Source organism: Heteronotia binoei, chromosome 15 (genome assembly GCF_032191835.1).
Source record: "Heteronotia binoei isolate CCM8104 ecotype False Entrance Well chromosome 15, APGP_CSIRO_Hbin_v1, whole genome shotgun sequence".
NCBI classification, from domain to species: domain Eukaryota; kingdom Metazoa; phylum Chordata; class Lepidosauria; order Squamata; family Gekkonidae; genus Heteronotia; species Heteronotia binoei.
In genome coordinates this window covers 4,337,314-4,353,076 of record NC_083237.1, presented here as the reverse complement: position 1 = coordinate 4,353,076, position 15,763 = coordinate 4,337,314, and the positions used below count along the sequence as shown (strand labels likewise).

At 54.9% G+C, this 15,763-nt stretch overlaps 1 protein-coding gene across 1 annotated transcript in view; it reads left to right on the top strand.

The window, feature by feature from the left end:
* The first annotated feature begins 1,711 nt into the window (after positions 1-1,711).
* The window catches only part of KCNAB3 (potassium voltage-gated channel subfamily A regulatory beta subunit 3), a 47,436-nt gene continuing 33,384 nt past the window's right edge, over positions 1,712-15,763 (top strand). Inside the window, 2 exon segments of the mRNA XM_060256072.1 lie at positions 1,712-1,795; positions 1,797-1,960. Of these exon segments, the coding sequence (XP_060112055.1) occupies positions 1,712-1,795; positions 1,797-1,960 (248 nt within the window).

Genomic DNA, 15,763 nt, shown 5'->3' with positions numbered 1-15,763 from the left:
AGCCTGGCATTTTCCTTGCTGAAAACCAATAAGGCCAGCGTCGTGAATGGTTAGAGAGTCAAAGTAGGATTGGGAGACCTGGGTTCGAATCCTCACTCTGCTAAGGAAGCCCTGCCGCTAGGCAAACTAGGTTGTTGCCTAGGGTGCTGGCCTTCAAGGAGTGCCAAAGTGGGCACACACCCCCCCAATGTGACTCAGCGTCATTATCACTGCGGGGGGTGGGGTTGCCAGAAGTTAGCTTTGCCTAGGGGGTGCCAGTCTAGGGCCAGCCCGGTGCGTGATCTTGGGCCGGTCACACCCTCTCAGCCAAGCCTACCTCACAGGGTTGTTGTGAGGTTAAAATGGAAAGGAATCAGGCTAGCCACCCTGGGGAGAAATGTGGGGTAGTATAAATGAATACAATAACTCCTCAGCAGCAACCAGCAGAGGGCGCCAGGGGACTTGCCAGTTGCCCCACAGAAAGACTGGGGGAAACCTCTGGGGACGCTTATTTCACAACGTTTCCACGGCAGACTTCTTTACGGGGTGGTTTGCCATGGCCTAGCGACCCCGTGGCGCAGTGGTAAAGCAGCAGTACTGCGGTCTGAACTCTCTGCTCACGACCTGAGTTCGATTCCGGCGGAAGCTGGATTCAGGTAGCCGGCTCAAGGTTGACTCAGCCTTCCATCCTTCCGAGGTCGGTCAAATGAGTCCCCAGCTTGCTGGGGGGAAAGCGTAAAAGACTGGGGAAGGCAATGGCAAACCACCCCGTCAACAGACTGCTGTGAAAACATTGTGAAACCAACGTCACCCCAGAGTCGGAAACGACCGGTGCTTGCACAGGGGACCTTTCCTTGCCATTGCCTTCGCCAACCTGGAGCCGCCTACCTGAACCCAGCTTCCACCGGGATCGAACTCAGGTCGTGAACAGAGGTCTCCGACTGCAGTCCGGCAGCACTGCCGCTCTGCGCCATCGGGCTCTCCCTGTGAATTTCGGGGGAGGTCTTTGTGAGTTTCCTGCATTGCGGAGGGGTGGGGGTGGGCTAGATGACCCTGGAGGTCCCTTCCAGCTCCAGGATTCCATGATTCTCAATGGCTCTTCCCCCCCAATCCTCTCCCCCCCCCTCATCTCTCTCTTAACTTAGCCTGGTTCTGCGCCTGAGGATTATCCCGAGCAAAGAGGATAAAGGGGGGGGGGGGGGAGAGGAGGGTGCAGAGAGAGAGAGAGAGAGAGAGAGAAAGGGGAGGGGGGCGGACCACGTGCCCCCTGCAAGAGCCCTCCGCATCTGGCGCTGTCCTCTGCCCCTCCCTCCTCTCCGGGCGGCAGCAGCAGCCGCCAATGGGGGCCAGGCCTGGCGCCGCCTGCGCCCTCCCCCACGGGGTGGTCCATCCGCCGCTGCATCCTCCTTCAACTCGCCCGCATCCCGGCGCCTGAGCATCCCTCCCGCTGACGATGCGGCGGTCTCCGGGGGCGGGCCTGCCCCCCCAAAGCCGGCGGGGGGAGGGGCCTGGCATGCAAATGAGGCCCGCCTGAAGCGCACCGGCGGGGCCACCGGCTGCAGGACCCCGACGGCGGCGCCCCCCCCATCCCTCCACCCCCCCGCTGGTTTGGGAAGCCCCCCCCCCCGCCGCCCCCCCAGGGCGTCTCTGCCGCCCAGCCCGGCTCCCTTTGGCCCTCCTTGCAGCAGGTGGGGCTTGGGGGTCGCCCCCCTGAGCCGGGGGGGCCGGCAGGATGCAGGTGTCGATCGCCTGCACCGAGCAGAACCTGCGGAGCCGCAGCAGCGATGACCGGCTGTGCGGGGGGGGCGGCGGCGGCGGGGGGCGGGCGAGGCCAGGGCCCGGGCAACGGCGGCTACCAGCCCCCTCCCGGCAAAGCCAGCCGCCTGGCCCTCCTCGGGCCCCGCGCCCCCGGCCAGCACCTGCCCCACATCGCCTTCGTCCTCCGCGAGTCCACCGGCCGCGCCACCGGCATGAACTACAGGTAGGACTGGACGGCCGCCGAGGGGAGGGAGGGAGGGAAGGAAGGGGCCCTCCGCGCGGGGTGGGGGGCAGGAGAGCCAGGGGGTCTGGGAAGCTGGGAGGGGGGGCGCTGCAGGCAAGACTTGGGGTGCAGCAAAGGGGGGGGCACTTCCAAGAGACTTGAACCCAGGATTGTGCGGGGAAGGAGGGGGCCCCACCCAAGTGGGGGGGAGGAGAGCCGAGGGGGGTCTTGGAAACTGGGAGCGGGCAGATCCCGGGAGGGGGGGGGGCTCTGCAGGCAAGGGTTGGGGCGCAGCAAAAGGGGGCACTTCCAAGAGACTTGAACCCAGGATTGTGCGGGGAGGGAGGGGGCCGGAGGAGGAGAGCCGAGGGGGGTCTGGGAAGCTGAGAGGGGGCAGATCCCGGGAATGGGGGGGGGGCGCTGCAGGCAAGACTTGGGGGGTGCAGCAAAAGGGGGGTGCTTCCAGAAGACTTGAGCCCAGGATTGTGGGGGGAGGAGGGGCCCTCGGGTGGGGGGGGGAGAGAGCCAAGGGGGTCTTGGAAACTGTGGGGGGGGGGGCGCTGCGGGCAAGAGTTGGGGTGCAGCAAAAGGGGGGGCGCTTCCGAGAGACTTGAGCCCAGGATTGTGCGAGGAAGGAGGGGGCCCCACCCAAGTGGGGGGGAGGAGAGCCGAGGGGGGTCTTGGAAACTGGGAGGGGGCAGATCCCGGGAGGGGGGGGGGTGCTGCAGGCAAGACTTGGGGGTGCAGCAAAAAAGGGGGGCGCTTCCAAGAGACTTGAGCCCCGGGTTGTGGGGATGGGGAGGCCGGGGGGGACAGTGAGGGGGGGCGGGAGCAGGGGATTTGGGGGTGCAAGTGCCAACCAAGCATCTGAGGCCAAAGGGTCTCGGGACTTCCACTCTGATGGGGTGGGGGGCGCTCCCTGGTTCTTTGGCCTTGGCCTACCTCAAAGGTGGGTGGGAGGGGGCCCTGGAGGGGGGAGACTTTTGGGGATTGGGGAGGGGTCTTCTTGGGCAGAGAGGTTCTTGCTAAGGCCCAAAAGCTGGCCTGGAAATGCCTGGGACTGGAGCTCTGACTGTGAAGGTAGCGTGGGGCGGGTGGAGCTACTCTGGAAGACCCCTCCAGGTCTATCAAGGGCAGTTGGGTGTTTCTTGGAAGGGGGAGTGACTGGGGCTGGGGCTGCCCCACAAGAAGCCCCCCCCCCATCGCTCCTGGAGCCGCACATTCAGCCACACGCAAACAACTCTCTTGTCGCCTGTCTCTCTCCCCCCCCTTCAATTTAATCCTCCAGCTTCCTGTTTAGCATTTTAATTAAAGGCAGGTCAGATATTTGCTGACCCCCCCAAAGGGAATCCATTTGCTTGCGAGAAAGAGGGAAGGGGTGGGGGAGGAGAGAGGAGATAAGTAGCTGAGAGTTTTGGGGGCTCCAGAAGGACTCCTGTAAGATGGGGTGTTGGGTCTCACAGCAAGGAGGGTGCTGGAGGACTAAAGAAGGACCCTGCTAGATCAGACCCAGCATTTCGGTTTCCTAGGGCAACGGTCCCCAACCTTTTTGGCACCAGGGACCAGTTTTGTGGAAGTCAATTTCTCCACGGACCGGACCGGAGGCAAGGGCGATGGTTTAGGGATGATACAATTGTTCGCTTTCTTTCTATTCATTTGGTGCGGCGGTTAAGCGTGCTGGGACTCTGATCTGGGAGAACCGGGTTCGATTCCCCACTCCTTCGCTTGCAGCTGCCGGAATGGCCTTGGGTCAGCCGGAGCTCTCACAGAGCTGTCCTTGAAAGGGCAGTTTCTGTCAGAGCTCTCTCCGCCCTGTCAACTATCTCATGGGGGGGTCTGTTGTGGGGGAGGAGGGAAAGGAGATTGTAAGCCGCTCTGAGACTCTGACATTCGGAGTGGAGGGTAGGATTGGTCTTATTATTATTACTGCTACTACTATGGCCCAGTTGCTAACAGACCACAGAGCGGTATTGGTCCACAGCCCAGGGATTGGGGACCCCTGTCTTAGGGTGCCAGGAAGATGCCCCAGGAACCAAGAGAAGGCAGGAAGTTAACAGACCCCTCCCCACTGTCTGCCTCCCAGCCAATGTTATTTGGAGATACATTGCCTTGGGAGATGGAAGTTCCAGTTATCCCTTCATAAACCTTTTCTCCTCCTCCATGAACTTGTAAAATCCACTTCCAACACTACCTCCCCACATCCCCGGCCGCAAATTCCGTAAGTCAATGGTGCATCGTGCGCAGAAGGGCTCTCTTTGGCTTGCACAGAGGAAAAGTCAGGACTTCTCGAAGGGAAACCCGGGAGAATGGAGGTGGGGGGGGGGGGACATATTGTCTGCTCGGTCAAAGCAACGTAGAGAAGAGGGGCAGAACAGAACCCCTGCCTGTCTGGGAGGGGGCCTGGGGGTGGGGAGCCTTTACAAATCTGCCTTCACACTCCTGCCTGGCGCAGCTGACACTGCAGAAAAGAAAGGTTCTCTCGCCGAGTGTCGGTTTCTCGTTGGCGTTGCAGAATGAGTTAGGGGCCTGTGGAAGGGCCTGGGGTTGGGCTATTGGGGGAAGCAGGAATTGATGCAGGAGTTCTGGGTCTCTCGGAGTTGATGGGGCAGGCTCTGGTGTGTAAAGACTGGGGCTGATAGCCCAGAATCTTGGAGAGTGGACGAAGGACTCCTGAGTCCTGGGCGGAGGGGGGGGGTAGGCCTCAGGAACAGGGCTGTAGCCAGGATTTCAGGAGTGGTGGGGCCCTCAGTAGGATCTGTTGTTTGGAGGGGACACACCCCGTTTGGCAGCCCACGGCTTCAGCACTTAAGCTGCCTTGAGTTCCACAAGTCATCCCCCCTCTTCGTGCCTGGGCAGTCGCAGCAGCTCTGCTCCCCCCCCCCCATCCCTTACTTATGGGCCTGTCTCTCAGAGAGACAGAGACCTCTTGACTCTTCCCCTCTCCCCCCCCCCCCCACCGCCTTTGCTCTGCAAGGTGTGTTTGGGAAGGGGAGAGGAAAAAAGCGAAAAGACCAGCAGCGATGCTGTTACTTGTTCAGAATGGCGATACGGAGGAGCCAAATAGTTGGAAGGGGGGGTTGAAAGGATGGGCTTGGAGCGAGGGCACCTGGGACAGTCGCCAGGACTCCGGGGTCCAGTTCCCCTGGCGCACGCGAGTCAGATTGTTGTTGGGCCCGCCTGGCCACCCTCCAAACCGCCTCACAGATCTCATAATTGCTGCCTCCCAGCTCAGGTTCCCTTGGGCCGCAGCCAGCGAGGTTGCCTCAACAACAGATTAAAAGGACAGGCAACCTGCAACGGCAGGGAGGGGGGGGGGCTTTCAGGTTGAACTCTTGGGGCTGCGATGAGGGGAAAGAGCAGCCAGGGGGGAAGGGGGCAAATGGGATGGGGGCAGTTGGAGGACGTCATTCCCTCCCTCCCCCCACTCCCACCCCGAGAAAGAATTTCTAGCAGACCCTTCAAAAATGCAGTTCTGTTTTGAAGAAGGAGAGGATATTGGATTTATATCCTGCCCTGTACTCTGAAATAGAGCCCCGTGGTGCAAAGTGTTAAAGCTGCAGTCCTAAGCTCTGTTCATGACCTGAGTTCGATCCCCGGCGGAAGCTGGGTTTTCAGGTAGCCGGCTCGAGGTCGACTCAGCCTTCCATCCTTCCGAGGTCGGTCGAATGAGTTCCCAGCTTGCTGGGGGGAAAGCGTAGAAGGCAATGGCAAGCCACCCCGTCAAAAGTCTGCCGTGAAAACGTGAGAGAAACGTCACCCCAGAGTCGGAAACGACTGGTGCTTGCACAGAGGACCTTTCCTTTCTTTTCCTATACTCTGAATATCAGAGTCTCAGAGCAGCTCACAACCTCCTCTATCTCCGCCCCCCCCCGCCCCAACAACAGACACCCTGTGAGGTGGGTGGGGCTGAGACAGCAACTGCCCTTTCAAGGACTATATCTGCCAGAACTATGGCTGATCCAAGACCGTTCTAGCAGCTGCAAGTGGAGGAGTGTGGAATCAAACCCAGTTCTCCCAGATAAGAATCTGCACACTTAACCACTACACTAAACAGGCTCTCTTACAATTACCTGCCCTTCCTCCCCCACAACAGACACCCTGTGAGGTGAATGGGGTTGAGAGGGCTCTCCCAGAAGCTGCCCTTTCAAGGACAGAGTCTCAGAGCAGCCTACAATCTCTTTTCCCTTCCTCCCCCACAACAGACATCCTGTGAGGCGGGTGGGACTGAGAGAGCTCTCCCAGAAGCGGCCCTTTTAAGGACAGAGTCTCAGAGCGGCCTACAATCTCCTTTCCTTTTCTCCCCCACAACAGACACCCTGAGAGATGGGTGGGCTGAGAGAGCTCTGACAGAAGCTGCCCTTTCAAGGACAACTCCTGCCACAGCTATGGCTGACCCAAGGCCATTCCAGCAGGTGCAAGTGGAGGAGTGGGGAATCAAACCCGGTTCTCCCAGATAAGAGTCCGCGCACTTCACCACGACACCAAATTGACTTTCAGACAGAATTGGTAGGCAATTCTGACCTCCTTTAGTTTGGTGATGGAAATATTGGCATATCTTATGATGCACTAAGTTCCAAATGACGGTTGGTTGAACTTTATTGCAAGTTGCCCCAAGGATAGGGTCGCCAAGCTTAGGCATCGCCTGGAGCATCTCCCGGAATTACATTGATTGTCCATGCACAAGTGTGTGGGTTCCATGACATTATCCCTTAATGAGGTCCATCTCCAAATCCTGCCCTCTCAAGATGACACCCCCAAATCTCCAGGAATTTCCTAACCCAGAGTTGGCATCCACACCTGGGCTGGTCCTCAGGCTAAACCACCCAAAGGACTGCTTGAAGAGGGCCCCAATTCACTGTGAGCAAGCTGTGGCGGGGAAGGAAGGAAGGGGGCTGACTTTGCCTCCCCGCCCCCCCGCTCAAGGCTGGGATGTGGCTGCCAGCAGTGTAACCCAGGAGGGGGTGGGCATACCTCCGCTGAGGTCACAAAATGCCTTGAACCTTCCTGGAGGCAAACTGGATAAATCCGCTGCTTGGTCCATCAACGTCTGTAATGTCTGCGCAGACTGGCAGCGGCTCTCTAAGGTCTCCGATCAAGGCTTTTAACATCCCCTCCTGCCTGGTCCTTTTTGACAGGAGATGCTGGGGATTGAACCTGGGACCTTCTGCATGCCAGGCAGAGGCTCTGCCACTGAGCCACAGCACTTCTCCTTTAGTCTCCAGAGACTCAGGTTGAGGTCTTTCCCATCACCTCCTGCCTGGTCCTTTTAACTGGAGATGCCGGGGATTGAACCTGGGACCTTCTGCATGCCAGGCAGATGCTCTGCCACTGAGCCACAGCCCTTCTCCTTTAGTCTCCAGAGTCTCAGGTTGAGGTCTTTCCCATCACCTCCTGCCTGATCCTTTAACTGGAGATGCCGGGGATTGAACCTGGGACCTTCTGCATGCCAGGCAGAGGCTCTGCCACTGAGCCACGGCCATTCCTAAGTCTGTAAAGTCAAACCCGTAAGTCCTCGGCTACTGTGGACCTTGATGGGCCAAGAGCCTGATTCAGGTTAAAGGGACTTTGTGAGCTTGTCTTAGGACAGGTAAGTTAATGTTTTTAAAGAATATAATGTGATAGCAGATCCCCCGCCCTGCCCCAAGCCATAGTATCTTTCCTGGCTCACTTCTCGGAGTCAGTTGGGCATAGTGACTAAGAGCACAGATTCTACGCTGGAGAACCAGGTTTGATTCCTCACTCCTCCACACCCAGCTGCTGGAGTGACCTTGGCTCAGTCACAGTTCTGTCTCCGAGATGTTCTCAAGAGCAGCTCTCTCGGAGTTCTCTCGGCCCCACCAACCTCACAGGACAACTGTTGTGGGGAGGGAAAGGGAAAGGAGAGTAAGCCACTCTGATACTCCGAACGATGGGTAGGGTATAAATCCAATCTCCTCCACCTTGTCTTCTTCTCCTTCTCCTCCTCCTCCTCCTCCTCTTCTTCTTCCTCTTCTCCTCCTCCTTCTCTTCTTCTCCTCTTCCTCCTTTCCTCCTCCTTTTCTTCTTCCTCTTCTTTTTCTCCTCCTTCTCCTCTCCTCTTCTTCTCCTCTTTCTCCTCTTCTTCCTCTTCTTCTCCTTCTCCTCCTTCTCTTCTTCCTTTTCTCCTCCTCCTCCTTCTCTTCTTCTTCCTCTTCTCCTCCTCCTCTTGTTCCTCTCCTTCTCTTCTTCCTCTTCTTCCTCCTCCTTCTTCTTCCTCTTCTGCTCCTCCTCCTCCCCTTCTTATTCCTCTTCTCCTCCTCCTTCTCTTCTTCTTCCTCTTCTCCTCCTCCTCTTCTTCTTTTCCTCCTCCTTCCCCAGGTGTGAGTAGGTTTTGCTGGAATTTTGGCACCGTAGGTAATCTTACAAAAAAGGATGGTGATGATAATAACAACACCCCCTTTGGCAGTGGATATAGGGGAGTGCTCCAAGGAATACCTGAAGGGAGTTATTACTTATTTCAGGAAGGCACTTTATTATGAGTAGGTTAAAAGCTTCTTGATTTAACAATAATGTTATTTACTCAGGGCCTGCGTTTCTGACTCATACAAATGCAGGGCTATTAAAATGCATCTGGTTTGGATTTGGCAACAGGGTCAGCTGCGTTTCTGTCAACTGCAAAGCAATCACTGCGGGGGGTGGGGGAACCCTTGATTTCTTTCTGGAAATGAGGAGTGCGGCTTTGGGAATGGGCAGGGTTTGCTATCGGTCTTCTGGGACGAGTACCCTGCAAGAGGTTTTGCTGGGCTTCATCTGCATGTGGATTGGCTGGCTTCCTTGAGATGCCCGTGGCAGGCAATCTCCACTCAGATCCTATGAACATATGAAGCTGCCTTCTACTGAATCAGACCCTCTTTGGTCCATCAAAGTCAGTCTTGTCTACTCAGACTGGCAGCAGCTCTCCAGGGTCTCAAGCTGAGGTTTTTCACACCTACTTGCCTGGACCCTTTTGAGTTGGAGATGCCGGGGATTGAACCTGAAACCTTCTGCTTCCCAAGCAGATGCTCTACCATTGAGCCACCGTCCCTCCCTTAAAGTTGCCTTCGTTCCTTGTGAACATATGAAGCTGTCTTCTGCTGAATCAGACCCTGGGTCCATCAAAGTCAGTATTGTCTATTCAGACTGGCAGCGGCTCTCCAGGGTCTCCAGCTGAGGTTTTTCACGCCCACCTGCCTGGACCTTTTTTGTTGGAGATGCGAGGGGATTGAACCTGGGACCTTCTGCTTACCAGGCAGATGCTCTACCACTGAAGAAGAAGATAGAAGAAGATATTGGATTTATATCCCGCCTTCCACTCTGAATCTCATCAGATCTCAGAAGTTAAGCAGGGTTGTCCCTGAATAGTATTTGGAAGGGTGACCTCCAAGGAGTACCAGGGCCGGGATGCAGCAACAGTTTTCAGACCACCTCTGAAACGTCTCTTGCCTTAAAAACAAGTCTGGCTCATAAGAACATAAGAGAAGCCATGGCCCATTCAGTCCAACACTCTGGGTCACACAATGGCCAAAAAAAAGATATTGGAAGATACTGGATTTATATCCCGCCCTCCACTCCGAATCTCAGAGCAGCTCACAATCTCCTTTATCTTCCTCCCCCACAACAGACACCCTGTGAGGTGGGTGGGGCTGAGAGAGTTCTCACAGCAGCTGCCCTTTCAAGGACAACCTTTGCCAGAGCTGCGGGTGACCCAAGGCCATTCCAGCGGGTGCAAGTGGAGGAGGGGGGAATCAAACCCGGTTCTCCCAGATAAGAGAGCTCTGGCTGACCCAAGGCCATCCCAGTATCTGCAAGTAGAGGAGGGGGGAATCAAACCCAGTTATCCCAGATAAGAGAGCTCTGGCTGACCCAAGGCCATTCCAGCAGCTGCAAGTGGAGGAGTGGTGAATCAAACCCGGTTCTCCCAGATAAGAGAGCTCTGGCTGACCCAAGGCCATTCCAGCAGCTGCAAGTGGAGGAGTGGGGAATCAAACCCGGTTCTCCCAGATAAGAGAGCTCTGGCTGACCCAAGGCCATTCCAGCAGCTGCAAGTGGAGGAATGGGGAATCAAACCCGGTTCTCCCAGATAAGGGTCCGCGCACTTAACCACTACACCAAACTACTACCACTCAGCCACTATCCTGCCCCTATCTTGTTCTCTCCTTGGCATTCCTCAAAGCACCTCTCTTCCCATTCTCCCAGGGGAGATTTCCAGCAAGATAGCATGGAGGAGAAAGAGGGGAGAGGGGAGATTCAATGTAGGCAGGGAATATTTGTCCTGTGAAGTCCGACAGAGTTCTCAGGAGAAATTATTCTGACCCCCCCGGAGCAAGGTTGGACTCATGGAGGGGGGGGGGGAGTTTCCACAGATTGTATTTCTGGCCCGTCCTACAGTCTGTTATCCACGGATCCCTTATGGTTTAATTATGAGGCCAAGTCGCGGTTTGTATCAGCAGCATCTGGTATTTAGGGAAGGGTGATATTATCCCTTTTCAGGGTGGAAAGGGCAAGGGGGCGGAAAGAAGAGAATACAGAGGGCACAACCGCCTCTCTCCCTGAACATAAGAGAAGCCATGTTGGATCAGGCCAACGGCCCATCCAGTCCAACACTCTGTGTCACATAAGAGAAGCCATGTTGGATCAGGCCAGCGGCCCCTCCAGTCCAACACTCTGTGTCACATAAGAGAAGCCATGTTTGATCAGGCCAGCGGCCCCTCCAGTCCAACACTCTGTGTCACATAAGAGAAGCCATGTTGGATCAGGCCAGCGGCCCCTCCAGTCCAACACTCTGTGTCACGTAAGAACATAAGAGAAGTCATGTTGGATCAGGCCAATGGCCCATCCAGTCCAACACTCTGTGTCACACAGTGGCCAATATGTGTGTGTGTGTGTGTGTGTATACACACATATACATACATACATATACGCACATATATACACACACACAAACACAGATATATACACACACACAGATATATATATATATATATATATATATATATATATATATATATATATATATATATATATATATATATATACACACACACATATACTGTGGCTAATAGCCACTGATGGACCTCTGCTCCATATTTTTATCCAATCCCTTCTTAAAGCTGGCTATGCTTGTAGCCGCCATCACCTCCTGTGGCAGTGAATTCCACATGTTAACAACCCTTTGGGTGAAGAAGGACTTCCTTTTATCCGTTTTAACCTGACTGCTCAGCAATTTCATCGAATGCCCACGAGTTCTTGTATTGTGAGAAAGGGAGAAAAGGGCTTCTTTCTCTATAATCTTGTAAACCTCTATCATGTCACCCCGCAGTCGACGTTTCTCCAAGCTAAAGAGCCCCAAGCGCTTTAACCTTTCTTCATAGGGAAAGTGTTCCAAACCTTGAATCATTCTAGTTGCCCTTTTCTGCACTTTTCCCAATGCTATAATATCTTCTTTGAGGTGCGGTGACCAGAATTGTACACAGTATTCCAAATGAGGCCGCACCATCGATTTATACAGGGGCATTGCAACTTTCAACCTTTCAGACGCACACAGGAACACAGAGATAACGTTTGCCAGCTTTTTTTTTTTTTAATCCATCCAGCTCTTACACTTTTAACTAGCGCAGAGGTGGGGTAACTGGGGAAAACAGCTGCTGCTTCCTTTGCCCGTGTCAGGGAGCTGGTTAGGGACCCCAGATCCTCGCGTGCTAGAAACCAGAACTGGCATGTGCGGAACTGGCACTCCTCTCAAAAGTCTAGACGCCATGTCTTGGGAGATCGTCAGAGTAAGGGAAGAGTAAAGGGAAGAAAGAGGCAGGCACCGGGATAGCTGAGTCCGGCCCGGGGTTTCCGAGACCTTGATGAAAACAGCCGGATTTCATTTTTTAAATGAGAGAAGTTTGGGGGCTCACCATCTAGACCTGGAGATTCGTCCCTTATCCTGCTCCCCAGTGGGTGGCCATGGACACTTGGTGGTGGTGGGTAGTGCCGTCAAGTTACATCTGCTTTATGGTGACCCCGAAAGGTTTTCAGAAGGAAGTCCTTCACCCAAAGGGTGATGAACACATGGAATTCACTGCCACAGGAGGTGGTGGCGGCTACAAGCATAGATGGCTTCAAGAGGGGATTGGATCAACATCTGGAGCAGAGGTCCATCAGGGGCTATTAGCCACAGCATATTGATGGAACTTTGTGTCTGGGGCAAGGGATGCTCTGTATTCTTGGTGCTTGGGGGGGGCAACAGGTGGAGGGCTTCTAGTGTCCTGGCCCCACTGATCGACCTCCTGATGGCACCTGGGTTTTTTGGCCACTGTGTAACACAGAGTGTTGGACTGGATGGGCCATTGGCCTGATCCAACATGGCTTCTCTTCTGTTCTCATGTGTTGGACTGGATGGGCCTTTGGCATGATCCAACATGGCTTCTCTTCTGTTCTCAAGTGACACAGAGTATTGGGCGGGAGGGGCCATTGGCTTGATCCAACATGGCTTCTCTTCTGTTCTTATGTGACACAGAGTGTTGGACTGGATGGGCCATTGGCCTGATCCGATATGGCTTCTCATATGTTCTTATTCATTAAGGCAAGAGGCTAACAGAGGTGGTTGGCCGTTGCCTGCCTCTCTGCATGTCAGCCCTGCTGCGCTTTCTTGGTGGTGGCCCCCCATCTGAGTAAAAACCAGGGCCGACCCTACTTAGCTTCCAAGATCTGATGAGACTGGGCTAGCCTGGGTCATCCAGGTCAAGGCAAGAGATGTGCAAAGGTGGTTGGCCATTGCCTGCCTCTCTGTAGCAACCCTGGACTTCCTTGGTGATCTCCCATCCCAATATTAACCAGGACTGACGCTGCAGAGCTGCCAAGATCTGACAAGATGTGGATATCCTGGCCATCTTGGTCAGGACATGGGGTCTTAGTGGAGGCAAAGAAGCACTCTGTGTGTGCTCAGAGGCTCTGCTCGTTTCAGGACTGAGTGTAGATGTCATTTCTAAAGCAGTTTGGCGAGGGTGGGCTTCCCCATGCATGCTGAATTTGTTACTCAAGAAGTCGGTGGGGGCCACGTTCCAGCCTTCTGTTTGTTACAGAGGAAGACGACTGCGGATTTATACCCCGCCCTTCTCCCTGAATCAGAGAGCGGCTTACAATCTCCCATATCTTCTCCCCCCACAACAGGCACCCTGTGTGGTGAGTGGGGCTGAGAGAGCTCTGACAGAAGCTGCCCTTTCAAGGGCAACCTCTGCCAGAGCTCTGGCTGACCCAAGGCCCTTCCAGCAGCTGCAAGTAGAGGAGTGGGGAATCAAACCCGGTTCTCCCAGATAAGAGTCCGCGCAGATAACCACTTAGCAAGAGCTATGGCTGACCCAAGGCCCTTCCAGCAGCTGCAAGTGGAGGAGTGGGGAATCAAACCCGGTTCTCCCAGATAAGAGTCCGTGCGCTTAACCGCTACACCAAACCGGCTCTCAGCTCACTCTCTTGTTCGTTTGGCACACAAACTGGGGGGGGGGGGGGAGCGGGAGGGGAAGAATGAGTGAGCTCCCTGCAGCTCTGTCCTGTCCTCCACCACCACCCCCCTCTCCGTAGCAGAAACTTCCAGCCGTCAGCAGAACTGACCCGGTTTCGAAGCCCCCAGCTCAGCACGCCAACGTGGGTCTATTTTTATCGCGTTAGGGCTCTCAGCGGTGGCTCAACTTGCTAAATGAAGCCAGGAGAGGAAGGGCACACAGCACTAATGAACACAGGGCCGGTCCTAGAGCAGGAACCCCACATCTTCCTGGGAACTCTGGGAACTTGGGAGCAGAGTTCGAGAGAGGACCCAGGTGTCTGGACTCCTGACCCACCTTGGCTGCCGCTAAGGGGCACAATGAACCTCTGGAGGTGGGTTTGTTCCCCGCAAACACATTAGATGTTGCAGACTCAAGAGCCGTGGATGGAAACCTGCTGCCCTTTCCCGCTCAGTTGTGGGAGCGAAAGGGCAGCTTTACACAACCGTTTGCGTGCTTTTCGGAGACGTGCTAATCCAGGGCCAGCATCGATGTACCCTGAGGTGGGGCAGCTGCCACGGCCCAGGGTTTCTGGTGGGCCCACTGCCACCAGAACCCCCCCCCCCCTCTGCCCATCTCTCCTCCACCTGTTCACTGCCTGTGCTCCGGGCCGCGAAACCTGCCGGGAAGAGCACACAGGTGACATGCAACAGGCACAGGCAGGTGGGGGGATAGATGCATGGGGGCGTGGAAAGTGAGCTTGAGGAGAGGCAGTCATCATAATTATTATTGTCACATGGCTGTGGGGGTAGTAAGGCCAGGAGATCCTAAAATTGTCTGGCAGCCAGAAGGTCTAGTTCTTTTACCGCTATGCACCACTAGAGCAGATAAAAGGAAGTCCTTCACCCAAAGGGTGATTAACACATGGAATTCACTGCCATAGGAGGAAGTGGCAGCTACAAGCATAGACGGCTTCATGAGGGGATTGGATAAGCATATGGAGCAGAGGTCCATTGGTGGCTAATAGCCACAGCGTATTGTTGGTACTCTCTGTCTGAGGCAGTGATGCTCTGTATTCTGAGTGCTGGGGGGGTGAACATATGAACATATGAAGCTGCCTTATACTGAATCAGACCCTCAGTCCATCGAAGTCAGTATTGTCTACTCAGACTGGCAGCGGCTCTCCAGGGTCTCAAGCTGAGGTTTTTCATGCCTATTTGCCCGAACCCTTTTTAGTTGGAGATGCCGGGGATCGAACCTGGGACCTTCTGCTTACTAAGCAGATGCTCTACAACTGAGCCACCGTCCCTTCCCGGGTGGGAAATAGTGGGAGGGCTTCTAGTGTCCTGGCCCCACTGGTGGACTTCCTGTTGGCACCTGGGTTTTTTTGAGAGCCAGTTTGGTGTAGTGGTTAAGCGTGAGGCCTCTTATCTGGGAGAACCAGGTTTGATTCCCCGCTCCTCCACTTGTACCTGCGGGAATGACCTTGGGTCGGCCATAGAGCTGGCAGAGGTTGTCCTTGAAAGGGCAGCTGTTGTGAGAGTCCTCTCAGCCCCACCCACCTCACAGGGTGTCTGTTGTGGGGGAGGAAAGTAAAGGAAATTGCGTGCAGCTCTGAGATTCGAAGTGGAGGGCGGGATATAAATCCAGTATCTTCCAATATCTTCTTTTTGGCCACTGTGTGACACAGAGTGTTGGACTGGATGAGCCATTGGCCTGACCCAACATGGCTTCTCTTATGTGACACAGAGTGCTGGACTGGATGGACCATTGGCCTGACCCAACATGGCTTCTCTTAAGTTCTTATGTGACACAGAGTATTGGACTGGATGGGCCACTGGCCTGATCCAACATGGCTTCTCTTATGTGATACAGAGTGTTGGACTGGATGGGCCTTTGGCCTGATTCAACATGGCTTCTCTTATGTTCTTATGTGACACAGAGTGTTGGACTGGATGGGCCATTGGCCTGATCCAACATGGCTTCTCTTATGTTCTTATGTGACACAGAGTGCTGGACTGGATGGGCCATTGGCCTGATCCAACATGGCTTCTCTTATGTTCTTATGTGACACAGAGTGCTGGACTGGATGGGCCATTGGCCTGATCCAACATGGCTTCTCTTATGTTCTTATGTGACACAGAGTGCTGGACTGGATGGGCCATTGGCCTGATCCAACATGGCTTCTCTTATGTTCTTATGTGACACAGAGTGCTGGACTGGATGGGCCTTTGGCCTGATCCAACATGGCTTCTCTTATGTTCTTATGTGACACAGAGTGCTGGACTGGATGGGCCATTGGCCTGATCCAACATGGCTTCTCTTATGTTCTTATGTGACA